This window comes from Bubalus bubalis, chromosome 8 (genome assembly GCF_019923935.1).
Source record: "Bubalus bubalis isolate 160015118507 breed Murrah chromosome 8, NDDB_SH_1, whole genome shotgun sequence".
NCBI classification, from domain to species: Eukaryota; Metazoa; Chordata; class Mammalia; order Artiodactyla; family Bovidae; genus Bubalus; species Bubalus bubalis.
In genome coordinates this window covers 25,987,069-26,008,480 of record NC_059164.1, presented here as the reverse complement: position 1 = coordinate 26,008,480, position 21,412 = coordinate 25,987,069, and the positions used below count along the sequence as shown (strand labels likewise).

Genomic DNA, 21,412 nt, shown 5'->3' with positions numbered 1-21,412 from the left:
TGTCCATGGGATTTCCCAAACAAGAGTACTGGAGGGGGTTGCCATTTCCTTCTCCAGGGAATCTTCCCAGTCCAGGGATCAAACCCATGTCTCCTGCATCTCCAGATGGGTTCTTTACCACTGATCCACCAGGGAAGCCCCTGTTTTGCTCCTAGTTTTTCTTTTGACATGTCTTTGGTGGGAAGACTTAAGAGGTGGGCAGCCCAAAGAAGGTAAGAGGTATATAATTGAATAAGGAGGATAGAGAACTATTTTTTTTATCCATTTTAATTATCCTAGGTGGAATTTCCTATTTTTGTGTTCAGAGCTTTGAGGAACTGAGAAATGTTCTTGGACAGTTAGAGGTGTTGAAGTTGGAAGGCAACACTAGCTACCTCTGTCAATAGTAATAGAAATTTCCTTTGAAGACGCATCTAGAGATCCAAACTATAAATAATATCTAATATGCTACAAGCCATATAATAACTTTAAACTGTTTATGAATATTGCTTTGCTGTATATTCCTTTGTGTTTTTACAAAGTGATATCTTAATTGATAACTTAATTTGATCAGATATATACTAAAATTCTGAGGGAAAAGATGTTAATTTTAATAATTACTCTAACATTAATTTTTAAAAATAATTTCTAGTTTTTATTTGCCTTTTGTTCTACTAATTGTATATTGATTTAAGAATCTAGACTATAGCATTTTTGATACAGACCAACTGTGAATAAGTGGACTTTATAGGTTTAATAAACAACTTTTTATCTTTCATATTAAAGAATAATTTTATTTGTAATATTAACCCAGTGAGACAGAAGTAACAAAATACCTCTGACATTTCCTGGTGTGAAATGTCATTCATTTCAAATGACAATTTCAGATGTCATTCTGCAGTGTTTACCTCATGTTTACATTAGACAATTTAATATGGTACTATGAGAATAAAATACATAAAATGCTTTTTTTTGTACATAAATGCCTTTTTGGGGGAGAGGGGAACAACTTAGGTACATAACTGTTTTCACTGAAATAACCTGGCTTAGAAAACCATGAAAACAGGTTTTTGGGAGTAGTGTACCACAGTTTTCTTTATTGTTCTTTCTTGGCCTCTGTGGCTTTCATTCTCGGTGTTTGAACCTTAGATAGCTAAAGCACTGTTGGAAGAGTTTTTGACTGTATACTAAGTTGAATCTTCCTTCTCACAGAATCTTTTAATGGGTCTCCTACAGGAAGCATAAATTTGGTAAGTACTGTTATGACTACTTTAATTCTTAAAGTGGCCTGAAAATAATATGAAAAACTGAGCCTTAACATATGTAAATAAATGACGTATTAGAACCCTCAAATCATCCTTTATAAAAAGCTGTTGCACTTTTATAGAAATATTAAATTCACATATAAGGGATCTGTGGATTAGAACTTAATGAAATGAAATTTATTTTCTTTTTAAAAAATGGGTTTAAATCACCTGCCTGATTTAGTTGCAAGTGATAATAATGATTTCATTATTTTCAACCTCAATATTTAATATTTCACTCTGATCAGTGCTATGATGGGCAGTAAATTTATGACATATAAATGTTTACATTGGAATTAGTTTTTTCTTCTTGTAATTAGAAAAGAAATATAAAACTGGTTGGGATACCTGAAAACCTAAAGATATTTCTTAAGGTCCACGCTAACAAGTTCAGTTTATTGAAAAAAAAAAACAAACATTTTTTAAGCTTTTACAAGAATTAAGCAACTGTATTCTGTGATTACAGATTTAAGAATGACACATTTTTATCATATAAACTTCATTGGCATTTCATATATTCAAGGTGAAATGTGAAATAATGAACATTTCAGTTCTCTTATATATCCATGCTTGCCATTGAATACCTTGTTTCATAAAATACTACTAGAGAGAAATATTAGTGTTGTGTGCAAGTTTCAGTCCAGAATTTGTTGAGGATGGGGAGAGATTGTTTGCTTTGTTTTTCCTTCTACTACCTACGTGACTTTTTCTTTTGAACTTTTTGTAATAGATAAGTAGTTGGGAGGTCCATTGTCTTATGTTCCTTAGTATGACATTTATTTCTAAAATGACCTTATTGTATCAACGTTCCATTATTGTACAACGTATAACCTTAAACAAAACCCTAAAGGAAATCAGCAATAGTGTTATGTCAGATATTTTGTAATGTTTTAAGTATTTTCCTAAATTATCTGTTATCATTACCATTTGCTTCTAATATTCCATAGAGTTATGACAAAAAGGAATAGCTCCTAGAGACTGAACAGTGTTAGCAATATAATGCCCATTAGGAAGAATAAGTTTCCAAATATGATGAAACTTTTCCTTGCATTGAAATTTTTTAGTACTCATGTTTGTAGTTCTTGTACAAGTGTTTGAACACTATTAAAAAATATTTTTTCTTCATTCCCTATCTGGAATAAATGCTTTTTCAAATAAAAGAGATTCCTTTTATCCTATAGTGATATAAAGCAAAACAGTCTGAATTGAAAAAGGTGACACGTGACATCAGTGACTTACAGTTTTTGTTTTTCACACAAATCTGTTAAATCCAAGCTTTTAAGTAGCTGGAGTCTTTTGGATTCTTTTTTTTAAATACTAAGATAAATTTGAATAAACAGTTGAATTTTAACAATAGTTTGATTACAAAAAATTGTTATCAGGTTTTTTTCATATTTAATGAAGATAATATTTATTAATTGTATTAAAATTATAAACTGCATCATTATAGTTTATTCCAGCAAACTAAGCAAAGAAAATATTTACTGTGGTGGTTTACTCATTTTGTAATTGAGGTTAGCACATAGATTATAAGCATTTCGAAGTGCCATTGTAGTTCTGTTTGCTGAATTGATTATCGTAGTAAATTTCAATTTTTGGTTTTTATCCTAGCATAATGTTACAAAAAACACTTCTTTTTTTGGCAAGAAGTTCAAGAATCTTAACCCATGGTCACTTTGCAAACTGTATTTTATTTCAGAACAACATTAATGCACTTGTTTTGAAATCACAGTTTTCTTTGATTAATCACTACTTATACTTCTAAATCACAGTGTAGTTCCATGGTTATAATGTTATCAGTTGTAACTTTATATAGTCTAGTTGATATTTACACATGCATTATAACTGTGACTAATGATTAAGAGACATTTCATTGAATTTTTTCATCATACTTAATGTAAATATTAATTGCATATTTTACATGTGCTAGAAAAGGCATTTATATACAGAGTTTTTCAACAGCTTCTGGCTTGCATAGTATAAGATGCTAACATGGTTAAAGTAATAAGAAAGCAACATATAACTTTTTATATGTTTACCTGCAAAGGAAGGTTACCAGTAATAATAATGCTTTTTTGAAAAAGGTGATTATTTTATATTCCCTGTGCTAGCTTATAGTTAGAAGATTACAGTAGATAACAATTTTAAATTTTGTAGACTATTCCATTTCCCTTGGGGTTCTATCTTTCATGTAAAATAATTATAAAACAAAGGTTCTGCTATTTGTCAAAATGTTTTGTTGTAGGTCAGTTAAAAAATTAAGTGCATTCTAATTCTTTCAAAGTATTTTCATTCACATTATATCCTGATAGAGTTGTAGAACAGATAATACACCATTACCATTGGGAAAACTGAAATACAAGAAAGACGTACTGATATGGCTAAAGTCTATTAAGGTTATCAGTGGCAAAGTCTGGACTAGATCTAATTTAATTGAAGAGTTTTCCCACTTGACTTATGGATCGTCTGTATGAAGTTACCAAATTTTGTTTCTTCTGATGATCAGTCTTTAGTAGATAGAATTTTGGCTTTCTTCTTAGGATGCAATTGCTTAATTTTAAATGGCTTTATGTCATATGCATGACTGCATTAAGGTCATTTAGATGACTCATTAATAACTGGTAATACCACATTAGGAATCCAAAGTTCATTCAGATCCCGTGGTTTTTCAAGTGTAAAATATGCCTGAGTCATATGCTGTCTGTGTGTTACAGTCCCTAAGACCACTCCTGTGTTCACTGATTTACTAAAAGGACTCACAGACCCCAGCATAGCTGTACTCACAGCTAAGATTTATTATAGCGGAAGGATATAAAGCAGAATCAGCAAAAGGAAAAGGTGGATGGGGCAAAGTCCAGAGAAAACCTGGCTCAAGTTTCCACAAATCTTCTCCCATGGAAGTCACATAGCATAGACTTAATTGTGCTGGCAGTGAATATGACAACATGTGTGAAATGCTGCTACCAGGAAAGCTTATCTGAGACATAAGTGCCCAAGGTTTTTATTGGAGGTAGTTCACACAAGGCACCATTTGTCCAGCATGTACTAAACTGACTCCCAGGAGAAAAGTGGGTATTTGGTGTAAACCACATTGTCTATATAGATAGTTTAGGTAGAGTAAGCCACTTTAGCAGTTAGGAATGATGGGAACTTTTTCTAAATCTAACTTCCCAGATATTGTCCCAGGCCGTCCTTTCTAAGGAGAACAACTTAAGGTCTGTTGTGTTAACTCTTTTCCATACAGTCTCGCCTTCATTATATCCTTATGTTCCCTCTGTGTAAGTGTGGGTGTGTGGACATGGAGCAAAAAAGTTTTGAGCCAAAGTCTATAGTTAAAAAATTTATTCTGAATCAATCAGTAATAATTTTTGTTTATGGAATTATTTTTTAAAAAATAACTAAATCTTAACCTTAGATTCACTTCATTTAGTAAATAATCATAATATTAGCTAACATTTTTTGTGTTAACAGTCTTCTAAATGTTTTACATGTCTTCATTTAGTCCTCACATACCCTTTGATGTAGGTACGATTATGATAAGGAGTCTAACTAAAATTATTTCTAAGTTAACAAAAGTGTTAATACACAGTTGGCTCTAATATATTTCAACATCAAAAAAGTGAAATCTTGATTTAAGAACATGTCTACTAGGCAAGGGAAGTGAGAGGGGGGTTCAGGATGGAGAACACATGTACACACATGGCGGATTCATGTCAGTGTATGGCAAAACCAATACAATATTGTAAAGTAAAAAATAATAATAATAAAAAAAGAACATGTCTACTTATTTTTATCCACATTTTTTCTTGCCATATATTGAATATAATTGAGAAGAAGCAAATTATAGTATGTGGACAGGTAATGAAGGAAGAAATAATCTGATGTATTTATTAAGTCGATTATTAAATTACTTTGTTTTACAGTTTAATCTTATCTTCTCTTTCTCTTATTAGTATAAACAAAGAATTATTGTTTGTGAGAGGGAGGTACAGATAAGGACATAGAGCAAAAATGAGTAATGTATATGATATAGAAATCTTTAACACTTTCTTTCCTATAGAATTTAAAATTTTTGTTTTCTAATTTTTTTCCCTCATCAGTCTTTAGATGACCTTTCAAATGTATCTTCTGATGACTCAGTACAACTTCACGCCTACATTTCAGACACTGGTAAGATACTTTGTGGTTTAATTATTACTTAAAAACTATTGAGTATCATTATCACTACCTTATCTTCCACATTTATTTTTACAAATCATTTTTCTATCCTTTAGTCATATTTTCATGTTACTTTTTTTCTGTAGCATATTCTTCATTAAATTCTATAATGTTTATTATTATATGTGTATTTCCTTTCTTTAAGGTTGTTACTGTTATCATTTGAAAAAGGATAAATTCTGAGCATTTTGTCATTGCTGATAAACTTTGAAACCAATCTTTTCTTTGAGTCTAGCTGATAATTGTCTGCATAATTCTTAGTAAATTGTTTTGGGGCAGATTTTAGTTTAGTATTTGTTTTCATACATGCAGAAGTCAGTAGATTTCTGGGTAAATGAAGCTTTTGTATAAGAGTTTACGAAAACAAGAAATGCTTGGGTGAGGTGAGATTCATGACTGAATTAGCATGTGTACAAAATGGCCAGTGACTTGAGGAAAAAATTTCATCATTGTTATTGAGTTATTAGATAATGTCAGTGATGGTTTTCTTATCTTGTTTCTCATGATTCTTATGTGGATCTCTCTTTTCTGAGGATTCTGGTATTCTAGCTGTTTTGTCCATTCATTCAACAAGTATTTATCAGCTTCTTAAAGGATATGGAAGCATTATACTAAGCATTTTTAATAAGTTGTTCTTTCTGTCAGACAAAATTATGTATAATCACTCAAGAGGCAGTACACTAGAGTAGTTAAGAGCACAACTTTTTATCCAAATTGCTTGGGTTTAAACCCCAGCTTTGCCACTTAATAGTTGGGTGAACTTGGATGAGTCTTAACTTCTCTGTATCTTAATTCCTCATCTGTGAAATGGGATAATAGTAATACTTGCCTCATACTAATACTCAACTAATACTAATTGTATTAGTAGTTACATGGGGGGCAATATATATTAGTGTTTGTTCGATAAACATTTACTTTACTAGTTGGGCTCCAGAGTCTCTTTGAATCTGGATCCCATGTCCTTAACCTTATGACAGGAAGTAGAACTAGTGCAGTGTACTTATGGACTAGTGGACTGGCCCTTCATTGAGGAATCTTGTTTTAAAAAATAGTGGCTAGGTTAGACAATGCTTAGTGATGAGATTTATTTCTATCCTGGTCCTGGTTCCTTATCTGGTTATAGATTAGTAACGAAGAGGTTGCACAGCACCTGCCATGAGTAGTAATGTTGTCCTAATGAAAACACAACCTATTATTTCCACTGTAATATCTCACCATCATCTGAAAATGTATGTAGCCTCATTATCTTTTTTTTTAATTTTATTTTTAAACTTTACAATATTGTATTAGTTTTGCCAAATATCGAAATGAATCCGCCACAGGTATACCTGTGTTCCCCATCCTGAACCCTTTTCCTTCCTCCCTCCCCATACCCTCCCTCTGGGTCGTCCCAGTGCACCAGCCCCAAGCATCCAGTATCGTGCATCGAACCTGGACTGGCGACTCGTTTCATACATGATATTATACATGTTTCAATGCCATTCTCCCAAATCTCCCCACCCTCTCCCTCTCCCACAGAGTCCATAAGACTGATCTATATCTTTTAAAATCAAATTACCTTTCTATCTTAGGGCTTGTTTTATAATAGCCCCATATTTTTCCTTTTGTGTACCCATCCTAGTCTGATCTCCCTGCCTATCAAATTTGTAACAAATCTGACTATTATTTTTTAAAATGCTTTCTGACATTCCTTTCTTCTTTCCTTTTCTATTTCTTGATAGTTTCCTTGTTTTTATTAACTCATAATTGGTTATGGTTTGCTGCCTAAGTGGCCCCTGGTTTCTGTTATCCTTTCCCAAACCTGTCCTGAACACAGCATGTAAAGCCATTCCCTTGTTGACATGCTGACACTGTTGAGTGATGGTGGTTTTTTAATGTGATGAAGTGTTGTACAGTTTGTTCTGCATGGGTCTCTGAGTGAAGGATAATTGAAAGAGGTGAACAGTGAATAAGAAAGTCTCTGACAGCAAGATGACCCAGGTGTATCCCCAGTCTTCAGTTCAGTTCAGTTCAGTTGTTCAGTCGTGTCCGACTTTTTGCGACCCCATGAACCGCAGCACGCCAGGCCTCCCTGTCCATCACCAACTCCCAGAGTCTACCCAAACCCATGTCCATTGAGTTGGTGATGCCATCCAACCATCTCGTCCTCTGTTGTCCCCTTCTCCTCCTGCCCTCAATCTTTCCCAGCATCAGGGTCTTTTCGAATGAGTCAGCTCTTCACATCAAGTGGCCAAAGTATTGGAGTTTCAGCCTCAACATCAGTCCCCAGTCTTAGATTTTGTCAAATCAGGAACACTGATATTAGATAGAAAGGAAATGAAGGACAATTCTGAATACAAAGTGCAAATCATAGAAAAACTTTCATGAAAACCTGGGAGAGATTTCTGTAGAACTGCTTTTGCCAGTATAAATTTGTAGCTGTTTTGTGATTAAAATAATTTACTAAGAAGCTGCTCAGACCTTTCTTTGCCTAAGTATGTATAAAATACAAAATATTTAGTCAGCTCCAAAGCTTGGCCACTTGTTTTTTTTACAAGAGCAATTTATACTTCTGGTCAACAAGATAGTCTAAACTGCTATGCAAAAATTTGCTTCCTACACATAGAAACACTGAAAACAGTAGAATAAAAATACCTAAAAGGGGAAATCTACAGGTGGAATAGACTATGAGGAAAAGCAAATATAGGGAAATGAAGAGGAAGTGAAGCCAAAGAGCTTATAGGAGTGTAAAGACTGCTCTTTTAATTTTGATAGCATTTCTGTGCCCTCAAATTTAAAAGAGGCACAAATGGGCTAAGGCGGAGGAAAGCCTGGAACCACAGGCCTTTGCATAAAGCCCAGATTCACAGAGGGTGACTTGATATGAAAGAGGAACTAGAAGAGCTTAGCCTACTGTCAGAGGAAAGAGCAAAGAATGTCAAGGTCATGGTTGGGAATGGTATCACTCATATGAAATTGAAAGGCTGTCATATCACATGTGGGTGATATAAGATTCAGCCATCCTCAAGTAGTTGTGTACCACAGGGAGTATGATAAAAATAATCGTAGAGATAAAACAAGCCAAGAATACCACACTGTAAAAATGAACCACATCCAGTTATAGAAATCAAAAAATAGTTATTGAAATTAAGGTGAGTGAATGAATTAAAAAGCAGACCAGGTACAGATGAGTGGAGACTTAGTTAAATTGCTGGAGACCTGAAAAGGTGATCTTAAGTAGAATACAACATGGCTTTGGGGTGGGAAGATGGAAAATGAGAAGGAATTATTCAAAGTACATCTCTTTACTCAAGATCTGTACAAAATAGGAATGGGTTTTGATTTTCAAGACTGCCTGACTTGGATGGTTTGTGTCAATTCAGTAGAAAAAAATGACTTCTTAGAAAAGTCTTCAGAATAAATTATACTTGTAAATTGCTATATATTGTGAATGAGAAAGATTTGCGAAAAGATCAGATAGATCTTGTTGTTTGTTGTTGTTTTAGTCGCTCAGTCTTGTCATTGGCTATAGCCCACCAGGCTCATCTGTCCCTGGGATTCTCCAGGCAAGAATACTGGAATAGGTTGCCATTTCCTCCTCCAGGGGATCTTCCCAATCCAGAGATCAAACCTGCATCTCCTTCATTGGCAGGCAGATTCTTTACCCCAGAGCCACCTGGGAAGTCCAGATAGATCTTACCCTGTAGCTTTTGCTTGCAGTTCAATTTCAGAGCTATCAATATTAATTAAGTTACAGCTGAACAGTGAAGGCTAACACAGAAGGTATTGTTTTGTTTCTGTTAAAAGCTCTTTGGAAAGAGAATCCAAAGTGGACATCACTGTGTTGTTGGTAGTATCATGATAGCCTTGTAGGTAATTTTGTAATGTAACCAACACATAGAACATCTTATGGCTGTGAGTACAGATGACAGGAATCTATCTTATCCTGGTGACATCCTTTGTCTTACCTGTCATTTCAAATTCTCCATTTCATGTTGTCCTTTTTGTTTTCATTCTTCATCTTCCTCCTTTTTGTGTCTTTTGTTCCTCTTCATTTTGTCTTAAATGACTAGTATATGCTCACTATGACCCATATGCTGTGGCAGGCGTCTGTAACGATCATGGCAAGACATACGCGTTGTACGCCATCACTGTGCACCGGCGCAACGTGAACACTGAGGAGATGTGGAAGACCTACCGTCGCTACAGTGACTTCCACGACTTCCACATGAGGATCACTGAACAGGTCGTGAGGTTTTTAAAGTTTGTGTGCTTTATATTGTCACGTGATTCCATGTTTGATTCTGAATGGTTGTGAGTGATACTAAGATACTGACCAAAGCTAAGAAAATAAGGTAACAATTTTTTATAATCAACAGTGAATGTTAGAATGATTTTGTCCATTTAACTAATAAATTTTAAAGTCCTAATCATTGTGGACTAGTGACAAAGTACCAATGATATACCTTGGAAAATTAGAATAAATGTGTATGTCTGATTTTAAGAGAGTGTGTATGTCTTGTCCTTTGCATAGGTATTTGGGTTTATTTAATATATAGATAGAGATCATTATAAGACATTTTGTGATATTCTGTTTGGTAATATAATTTAAAGCTGTGGTTATTTTAAATGGCATCCTTTCCCAACTACTAACAGGTAAATCCTTGATCCATTAAGTTGTATAAAGAACCAAAACCTAAATTATATTTTAAATTAACCAAATAATGTTTTTAATTCTTACCAAATACAGCTCTCTTGTTTCATAGAAGTATGAGGACTCTTAAATGTAACAAATGTAAACATTTTTATGTTTCTCTGTTTTATATTTTATTAAATATTTTTTCTTCTTTTTAACTTAGAACAAAATAAATTATCAGTGGATAAATTGGAATAGGTAATCTATGAAATTTATTTTAAGTCACAATAATCTTTCATGCAGTGTTTTAAAATATACGATTATTAGTAAGCCAATAAAATAATAATAATGGTGACATTTGATTGGGTGAACTAAAGCTTTGAAATGACATTTTACTACATAAATAATCAGAAAATATATTTTTCACTTAGGATGTAGAAAATGTATGGTTCGCACCATAATTATCTCATTAAAATATTTTGTAAATAGAGTGAGATAACCTACTAATAAAGCTTTAAAGTGTTTAGAAACCTGGTTATTATTGACTCCACAAGCCCATATTAAAAGGACTGTTTTTAATTATATTCATAAGGAAATTAATAACTTTGGGCATATCTCTTCTATTGTTCTTGTTAAATAGATCTCCATGTTTAGCTTGATTTGTTTGCAGAAGTGAAAGAATTTTCTGACCCCCAAAATTCCTGTTTGATATTTTTTTTAAATCACATAGTTCATATATCTCTTCCTTTTCATCCTTACACTTTAACCTAACATGACAAATTTTAAAGTAATGTGATTTACTGAGAGTAGTTTTAGTTACTTGCAAATTTATTGGAATTTGGTATAATATGAAATTTTCTTTGTGTGAATAGTTATAATTTTTCCCTACTGTTCAGAGAAATAATCATTGCTTAAAGATTCTAGGCTAGGACTGTAAATGCTGTTGATAGATTGACAAATATAGATAAAGAACATACTTTTTAAAAACTCTATTAATAGAACAATTCATGTGGAAAATTTACTTTTCAGTATAGCACCAAAATTAAATGCAACTAACTGAAAAGCACAGTTCAGTTTTGAAAGTGCTCAGTGCAGACAGATGAAGTGGATGTGTTAAAGTTACAGTAGTACGTGATTACTAAAGCATATCGATTGCTTTTGGAGCTTAAGAAATTAAAACCTAAGCTTGTTAAGTAAAATTTTAGGTTTAAGGAAAGTACTAAGCACTTGTAAATAAGACTCATACTATTTGCCTTTTAGTTCTGCCTTATTTATATTTTTAGTTTTATTTTATATTTGTATTTTTAAAACAAATGCTATAAGAAAATGCAGTGAGCTTTTAGTTCACTGGTGACAACAGTACAATCAGTGGACGAAATAAATTTTAACTCTGTAGAGCTGTCTAAGTATTAAAATTATTTTAGAACAGATTTCATTTTTTTAACTTTCATTTCATTTCTTTAACTCTGTGACATAAAGTTTTTCCCCATTCTAAACATATGAACTATTATTTTCTTTAATGAACTTTGAATCCTTCTAATAAAAAATTCTAAATGTTTTTCAAATTTTCTAGACCTGACATATTCAGTGTGGAAAGATAAAATCTTTGGGTTTGGAATTTCTGTGATTTATGTATAGTATTTGAGTTCTTTGTGAACATTGAAATACATTTTAATTTATGTTCTTTAGGTAGGTTTCTTTTTTTTTTTTTTTTGCATTCATTTAAAAATATTTTTGTGACTTTTTGGCAGAGGAAATCCTATTACTTTGCAGGGAATGGACTACTTTGTACTTGTAAATAATCTTTTAAATATCAAATAATGAATTAATATAGAGCATTAAATTTTTCCATTTTTCTTCCTTTTAAAATAACAGTATTTGAGAAAAACTGTTAGTCATAGTGCTTCCGGTACAGACAGATAATTTTAAAACCAGCTTGATAATTTAGACTTTAAGAAAATAACTGTTACATTTAATTTTTTTATTAATAAGGTTTAATGTTTCAAAATTTTGGAAATTGTTGTTTTGAGGAGTACTGCTATATTCCCTTGGTGTGTCAGTTTACTGGAACTGCCATAACAAAATACCCAGCTTAAACAACAGAAATCCGTTTTCTCATAGTTTTGGAAGCTAGAAGTCCAAGATCAAGTTGTTGGCAAATTTGATTTCTCTTGAGTCAGCCCTCTGGCTTTCAGATGGTGCTGAATATGGCCTCACAGGACTCTTCACTGTATGCTCCCATTCCTGATGGCTCTTTGTATCCCTCTTATAAGGGCTTTGTTTTGATTTTATTCCCTCTCTGAAGGCCTTGTCTCCAAATACAGCCACTTCTGAAGTACTGGAGGTTAAGGTTTCAACATGTGAATTATAAGGAAATAAAATATATTGGTAATACCTAAATAAACTATGCATTCTGTAAAATTCAATCAGTAGTTTAAGATACCATTGAAAAGTCATATTCCAGGAAACTAAATATCTTTTAGGACACCTTGAAAAATGTAAATTTACTTCTATAAAATGGTTAAAAAGTTAAAACCAGGATATTATACATTCATATTCAATAAAGACCCATTCTTACACTTTTGTGAACCACCAAATTTGTGACTACAGCATAACCTTTTCCCTGAAAATTACTGCCCCCACTTTTTTTCCCTTGGCTATGGCAAAAGAACTACTTTTAATTTTCATGCATAACATGTGATGAACTTGTCACATTATATCTCCAAGCAACCATCTGATTTGCCATTCCATTTAATGATTTATCAGAATCTTCCAGTTTCAGGATGAAAATTATCCTACACCTTTTCATTTCCTCTTTTCTTTAATCTCTGCACCAGGAATGAGTTTTCTTTACAGACTCATTGTTGTTTGTTGTTATTTAATCAAAGAATGATTTTAGAAAGCTTGTTGCATCCTGGATATGTATCGCACAGGAAAAGCAATGAAGCTCCTCATTGAAGTTTTAGATACTAGATACTGTTAGCCAAACACAATGACTTGCTAAATGATGTTGTTCTTCCACTTTGTTAGCAGCTAGTATGGTTAAAATCTGTGCTTTAACAAGGCATGGTGGATTGCTACCTATCTGGACCTTTGAAGGTGAAGTCTATAGATGCTAAACTTCAGATATGTACACTTGTTTTTGTTAGTGACTTTACAAATAGAAGATATATGCTATATAGCTCTTTTATTTTCTTAGTTATTATGAATTTATTTTTCATGTAGTTTCATGCAGGGGAAAAGTATCAGTGTTAAACTATATGTCATTATATAGAGAGAGTTATAGCTATAATCTATATTTTGAAGTTTGCCTCTTCTACTTTCAATAGTTAGCTATTACAGTGATTAACTGATTTGAAGTCATCAATATAAAAATATTTGAGTTTTTTTCGAGAAACCAGAAACTCATAACTTGATTATTAATAGTTTATTTGCTAATACTTTATTCTTGTCAAAAGGTTTTTAAACAAAATGTTTTTTAAAACCTTTTGATACTAAAAGTCTGAATGATCTTAAAATCAGATTATTAAAATGAAAAACCATGTGGTTCATCAGTTATCCATGTTTGTCATTCTTAGAAAATAACTTCTTTATAATAACATCATTAGAACTGTGGTTTGGATCTATTTGCACAGTATTTTATGTTTTCTGATTTTGGCTTAATAAGATAAAATATATTGCAAAATCTGTTTAAGATACTTCTGATACATAGAGAAATTATCACTTGGAAAATACTTTTCTCTTTTTGTAAAAAAAAAAATCTAAGATTATTGAATGTATTTTGTTTTGTAGTTTGAAAATCTGTCAAGCATATTAAAGCTTCCTGGTAAAAAGACTTTTAATAATATGGATAGAGATTTTTTAGAAAAGAGAAAAAAAGATCTAAATGCATATTTGCAGGTAAGTTCAGGTTTATTATTACTCGTAGGTTTTCATTTTAACAGAGCACACAGATACAGCTGATTTCTTTGGTAGAGAATGCTTTTACTGTAAATAGTGAGATAGCAGCCACTTTTGAGGTGCTGAGATGTGACTTGCAATCTGATCAGTAATTTATGAATATTGTTTCTCTGTTTATTAATTTAGAAGTTTTCTGGACACTCAGTGCTAGAAATTTTACCTTCAGGTTTGAATGAATACATAGCCACACCCACAGCTCCCACACCCACACCTGTACACACACACACTCAGTGCTAGAAATCTTACCTTCAGGTTTAGATGAGTACATAGCCACACCCACACCCACACCCATACCCCCACACACACCTACACACCCACACCTACACACACACACACCCGGCAGATTTCTCTTCTGAAATAATAAAATGTGTCTCATAAGTTATTTCCTGTGTAAGGATTGTCAGAAATGACTTTGTTTTAGAAAGTAGTACCCGAATACCAGATTTTAATAATATCACTTTATGGTTTTTTATACTAATGAATGATTTATGAAGATGTCTCATCTGTTAATATTAGCTCCCCACTTCACTCTTTAGGAGTCAGCAAATTCCAGCCTACAGACCATATCCAGCCTGCCACCTGCTTTATTAGAGTTTATTATATTATTAGAACACAGCCACCCATTTAGTTTACTGCTGTCTATGACTGCTTTTACACTACTACATTGGAGTTGAGTAGTTGCAGCAGACTGTGGATCACAGAACGTAAAATAATTATTATATGAACTGTACATAAAAAATCTGCTGACCGTGTCCTAGTATTTAGTGAAACCTAGCCAATACTATACTTGATATTTTGGGGGAAGTTTTCTTTCTTAAACATTTATAAGTTTAATTGAGTTTGCTTATAACTATTCCATAGCACTACAGTTTACTGAAAGGATAGGAAAAACATGTAAATCTGCTGTTGTTCACCTTTGTCTTCTGGCTTAAGGCTAAATGATATTATTTATATGACTTGTCAAACATTTTGATTTTTTAGAATGTATTAACTTCAGTTGCATTAAAATCTGTATTAATTATTTATAAAATTTAGAAAATAAGCACCTTTTTTGAAATCTGGTGCCATAAATGTATGTTTTAGTTGTGGCTGTACTGTCTGCGTCTTAGCTAATGATCTCAATATGTCAAAACATGTTTCAATGAAGGAATTAAGCTAGAATGTTAGACTATATCATATTGTAAAAGCAATATTTTGTTTTGGGCCCTCTTTATAATACTTAAAATTTTTAATTTTAATTGTTTTATGTACTTTCCATTAATGGTAACTTTAAAATTAGAATGTGAATAACATAGCAGTTTACTACTATGGATCTTCTTAGTTATAAGCTGTAAAACCTGAAAATGGAATAGTAGATAACATTTTGGGGAATTCCCTGACAATCCAGTGGTTAGGACTTCACACTTCCACTGCAGGGGGAACTAAGAGCCCACATGCTGCATGGTGAGGCTAAAGTAAATAGATAGATAATAGATAAATGTGTTAATATTTTAAAAAATGTTGATAACATTTTTTACTATACATTCTTAGCTTTCTAGCAGATGACACTGTAAGTAGTAGTTAATTTCCAGTACCCTATCAATATAAGATGCCTCTTATTTTTCCTGTTAGTTACTGTTAACTCCTGAAATGATGAAAGCGTCTCCAGCCTTGGCTCACTATGTGTATGATTTCCTTGAGAACAAAGCCTACAGTAAAGGGAAAGGGGATTTCGCTCGCAAGGTAAGCAGACCATTGAATTGGCTTTCTTCATAGGTCTGTTTTCTTACTTTGTTTTCAGTAAAAGAAGATAATTTATATTTATGTGTGTGTTTTAAAACTAGAAATTTTATTAAATGTTCTTTGGCATCTTCTGTGCTTTATCAAAGAGTCAGACACGTCTGAGTGACTGAACTGATGCTTTATCAAGCCTACTATATATAGGCATATCTAATAAACTCCTGTCTTTACATGTAGATTAAAATCCAGTAGTAGCTGGAAAGGGGAGGGAAAAAAAAAAGCTTTGTTTCTGAAATGATGCTTTAAGGAAAGTTGGCCTAAGACAAGCCACAGGCTTTCATTAATTTAAAAAGGAGCTGTTAATACTTCTTATTGGGAGGAAATGTCTTTTAATTGGAATAAGGATAGTAAAAATGTTAAGTAGACTCTGTCCCTGAAAGAATTTATGCCTTTTGAGTGAAACAGTTATTATTTAAATTTTTAGGGACACAGGCCTATTCTGGAAATAAGACGCTAGGTTAAGACAATAAATGATTTACTGCTCAAGTTGGGTGAGAGTGCTCAGTGGGTGAGAAGGCAAACAGTGGAGTCAGGCAGCATTTGGTTCAAATTCCTGTTCTGCCATTTATTAGTTGTGGCCTGCAAAATGTTACTTGACCTCTGGGCCTTTAGTTTCCTCAAGATTGAAGGTGTTGATCCTCAGTTTAGAGCATGTGTGAATCAAATGAAATAATCTCTGCATGACAGTGCCTATCTGAATCAGTGTTGGCTCTTAGAAGTAGTAACAATAGTAACAGGAGCTGCAGCATTAGTTGGGGAAACTGTAAGTAGGAATTCTGTGTATTACTTTTGCAACTTTTTAAAAGTCTAAATGGAATGTTTTATTTTAATAAGAAATTCTAGGTTATGTATTTTATAATGGTGGGGGAAAAATATGGTGACCTTATCTTTGTATTTCATGATTGAAGTGTTTGAGTTTTAATTCCAACTTTAAAATGGTTTATTGTCAATGGAGATGCATGTCAATATTCCATCTTTTTTATGTTTACCTTAGTTTATCTCTTAAGATAGAATCTATTTGAGATAAATTATAAATTGATAAATTTATATCTATATCTTATAGATGCTATAAGATAGCATCTATTTGAGATAAATTATAAAGTTTTAATTCCAACTTTAAAATGGTTTATTGTCAATAGAGATGCATGTCAATATTCCATCGTTTTTATGTTTACCTTAGTTTATCTCTTAAGATAGCATCTATTTGAGATAAATTATAAATTGATAATACCCTTTTGAGATAAAAGAAGCATTATATTGTTTAGTCGCTAAGTTTTATCCAACTCTGTGACTCCATGGACTGCAGCATGCCAAGCTTCCCTGTCCTTCACTATCTCCTGGAGTTTGCTCAAACTCAAGTCCATTGAGTCAGTGATACCATCCAACCATTTCATTCCCCATAGCCCCTTTTTCCTCCTGCCCTCAATGTTTCCCAGCATCAGGGTCTTTTCCAGTGAGTTAGCCTTTCACATAAGGTGGCCAAAGTATTGGAGCGTCAGCTTCAGCATCAGTCCTTCCAGTGATATTCAGGGTTGATTTCCTCCAGGATTGACTGGTTTGAGCATTATATTAAATGTAGGCAATTTCTTTTTACCACCCTACAGTAGCATGTGCGTATGTGTGTGTATGCATGTATGTATGTGTTTATCTCTAAATAGTTGCATGTCACTTTTTAAAAAAATTACTACTAGAGTCTAAAAATCCTTTTGAGTTACTTCTGGGACTCCGTAGTAACATACATTTTCATAAATCATATTAATAATTACTAAGTTCATCTTGACCTCTTTCAGATTGTTGGGATAATTTTCATGAATATCAAGAGGAGTTTTCAGCTACATTTCCTTTTTGGATAAATTGTAGTTTAATATTTTCCTTTATTGTATTTCACTGGAAATTAAATAGCTATTAGAGAAAATAATCGACAAACATTTTATCACTAGCTCATCATGTTGGAGAAGACTCTTGAGAGTCCGTTGGACTGCAAGGAGATCCAACCAGTCCATCCTAAAGGAGATCAGTCCTGGGGGTTCATTGGAAGGACTGATGTTGAAGCTGAAACTCCAGTACTTTGGCCATCTGATGCGAAGAGCTGACTCATTTGAAAAGACCCTGATACTGGGAAGGATTGAGGGCAGGAGGAGAAAGGGACAACAGAGGATGAGATGGTTGGATGGCATCACCATCCATGGACATGGGTTTGGGTGGACAGGGAGGCCTGGCATGCTGCGGTTCATGGGGTCACAGAGTCGGACACGACTGAACAACTGAACTGAACTGAATCAGAGTTTGAGAAATAATACTTTATAACACATTATCTTGGTCACACAATTTGCCTAGCTTTTCAAAATTTATTGGCCAGTTCCTAGAAGAAGTAATAGACAAGTAGTCTTCCTCTATGCACACAGTATCTTTCCAGTTTTTTTTTTTAATCATAGTGTAATGGCATTTTTAAGCTGTAAGTAGGGACCTAAATTTAAATTCAAATTCCCTTGTTTGCATTTTTAACTGATACAAATAACTGAGGTGACAATTGAATGAATAGCTAACATCTAGTTAAGTCAGGCTAAGTGTACACTTTTGCAGGCAATCAATAATTTACTCATCTGCTTGTTAATTTGCAATTGTCTTTTTTTTTTTTTTTTTTTTTTGCTTTTAACATCTGTTTTAGGACAGATCTTGCTTCTGGAAATATTAGATTGTGATAGACTGATTTTATGCTTCTAAAATTCTACTTTTTTCATGGTTAAGAGACATAATCATGTGTAAAGGTTTTCCCATGCTCCTTTGCTCCCTCCACTTTGCACTGCCAAGACAGATGTTTAAGCTTTACCCTCAGAAATTGGAGGGTGAAAAAACAGGAACAAAAAGGGAAATGGATTCTGAAGATCTAGGATTGGTGCTCAGACAACTATTTTTAATTATTATGTAACTCATGGTATAGATTTAAGTTCTCCTATTTTGAAAGAGTATTAGTGGTAGTTAGCCTCATGCCTGGGCTTCCCAGGAGGCATTAGTGGTAAAGAACCTGCCTGCCAATGCAGCAGGCATAAGAAATGTGGATTTGATCCCTGGTGGGGGAAGATCCCCTGAAGGAGGGCATGGCAATCGACTCCAGTATTTTTGCCTGGAAAATTCCATGGACAGAGAAGCCTGGTGGGCTACTGTCCATGGGGTCACAAAGAGTTGGACATGACTGAAGCAATTAGCATAGCATAGCCTCAAGCCTGGATAGCAATTGAGGTTGTATTCATTGAACCAACTTAAGATTGTATTAGCTGAACCCATGTTTCCACTATGAAGTGTAAGATAGATAAAATTCTAAAGTACTTTTGATGGTGTTCAAACAATTTTTAATGTAAGTTATAGATTCAAGTGAAATTCATGCCTTTTATGCTTCTGAAATTCTACCTTCTCTGTGAACATTAAAACTTGGTTGAATGGTGGCCATTTTTCCTAAAGTTGTACATTTTAAGTGTGGTATTCTCATGTTTATCTCTCTTAAGAATTCTTGTGTTCTAATACACGTGGCAGTCGTGTCAGTATAGAAGTAATGTCCTGACCAATTTGAACACACTGTTCTGGTTAACTGAAAATTACTATTGTATATAGAATTAGAATTACACACATACATATATATTATAATTTTACACCCAAATATATATATGTATATATCATTTTACACACAAGTACACGTGCACACACGATGGTTAAACTTCTTCTTGTTACCCTTTTTAATCTCTATCTCTTCAGTGGTAGCGGTTTTCAAGCCTTTCTTCCTCATTTGTCACCTTTGGTTCTGCTGTGAATTTGTTGTACTGTGACAGTGTCCCTCCTACAGGTTGTATTTTCCAGCAAGCATATCTGTAAGGCTGTTGTCCTTGCTTAAGCCAGAGAATTATTAACACTTTGACAGTTATCTTGAAATTCCCTTTTGTTGTTATTGTTTCTTACAGTACCTATTTCACCTTTTCTGGTTTTCTTGTTGGAAATCATGAAAGCATATTAAATAATTTTATCTTATTAATATCTATTAACGTTGTGTTTCTTAAATAGTGGGGTTCAGTGTTTTTTGCTATGATTGCTATTTTTTTTTTCTTTCTGCGTGGAACATAATTTGTTTCTATGGTAGTTTTTATAAGATTCAACACTTTCTGGAAAATATTCTTAGTATTGTTTGACTTTGGTTTGTTGTCTGGTTTTTATTTTCTCCTTTCCTTCCTTTCCTCCTCCTCTCCCTCCCTCCTCCTCTCTTTCTTTCATTTGTTTTGTTAGTTTTTATCTGTTAAAAATCAAGATCCATATGCATCTATTTTGGGTTCTTTATTAGATGGCTCTCCCTTTCTTAATTGAAACTATCTGGCATCTATTACAGTCAGAATGTCAATTTTAAAGCTTCCTATCCCTCTGAGATTATTTCTTTATAGATCTCTTAGCATATTTTCTTTATGGTTTTTCTATTCTGCCTTAGTAAAATATGGCTTGCATGTCTGATTTACAGCTTTTCTTTTTCCTAATAGATTCCAGATTCCTTCCATAGATTGTAATTGAGCATGAAACCTATCCTAAAAACTACTTTGTTAAATAAATCTTAGTTCTTTGAGCTTTCTGTTTGTGTATTGTATCTGCTCATTTACTTTTCAGTATTGCTCAGAATATCTATGTCATTGTTGCCTTGAATCACGGCAGAAGTATGTTGTGGCTCTTTATACTTGGATAAGTTTCTGTTTGGGAAAACTCTTCATTTTTTTTCAGAGATTTGCTTAGTAAGAAGGCACCCCAAGGTTTATATTCATTTTCTTCCAGTAAATATATCACTTGTATATTTGTGTCTGAAAATACATTTTAAAGACACTCTGAAGACAGCAGTTTCGTACTTTTAAAAGGCAATGAGTTATTATAGACTGGAAAGTTATTACACCTTTCGTGTGTTGCATTTGGTTTTCTGAGGCTTCTCAGTTGAATAATAAACTTGATACAGTGAAGTCATGATATAATATCTTTTTCCCTTTAGATGGACACTTTTGTAAATCCACTTCGAAATTCTATGAGGAATGTTTCAAATGCAGTCAAATCCCTTCCTGATAGCTTGGCAGAGGGAATGACTAAAATGTCAGACAACATGGGCAAAATGTCAGAAAGATTAGGTCAAGATATAAGGCAATCATTTTTCAAGGTAAGATGTTTTCAGTAATGTCTGAAGGAAATGATTTTTAGGTCAACTAAGATTTACTGAGCTCCTGCTTAGGTTTACCTTATTTCTCTTTGTAAGTCCAAAGCTCTCTAGACACATAGTCTCAAAAAGAATTAAAAAGCTAAAGAGAATTAATTATCAGAAGTGGATACTGTAAAATGCACTCACTTCTCAGTTTCTATTGCCATACAACTTAAAAATTAAAGCACATTGAAAATTAGTGAAGTTAACATTCTTTGTACTGTTTTATTCCATTATAGCATATTTATTCTACAATGTTAAAATTTATAGCAAAACAGGTACGTGCTATTGTGTAAATTATATTAGTATTCATCAGCAAGCATAAGTTTCTCCTGAGTCACACGA

General features: G+C 33.2%; 1 protein-coding gene across 6 annotated transcripts in view; it reads left to right on the top strand.

Moving 5' to 3' along the window:
- Positions 1 to 21,412, top strand: part of SNX13 (sorting nexin 13) — a 146,068-nt gene that overhangs the window by 111,837 nt on the left and 12,819 nt on the right. For 3 of the 6 annotated variants that reach the window (XM_025290939.2, XM_044946508.1, XM_006054071.3), the window contains 6 exons: positions 1,192 to 1,229; positions 5,384 to 5,453; positions 9,554 to 9,726; positions 13,909 to 14,016; positions 15,688 to 15,798; positions 20,867 to 21,028. In XM_025290939.2, the coding sequence (XP_025146724.2) occupies positions 1,192 to 1,229; positions 5,384 to 5,453; positions 9,554 to 9,726; positions 13,909 to 14,016; positions 15,688 to 15,798; positions 20,867 to 21,028 (662 nt within the window). The remainder of the gene's footprint in view (positions 1 to 1,191; positions 1,230 to 5,383; positions 5,454 to 9,553; positions 9,727 to 13,908; positions 14,017 to 15,687; positions 15,799 to 20,866; positions 21,029 to 21,412) is intronic. The other 3 variants (XM_025290940.2, XM_006054072.3, XM_025290941.2) reach the window with 2 other exon arrangements.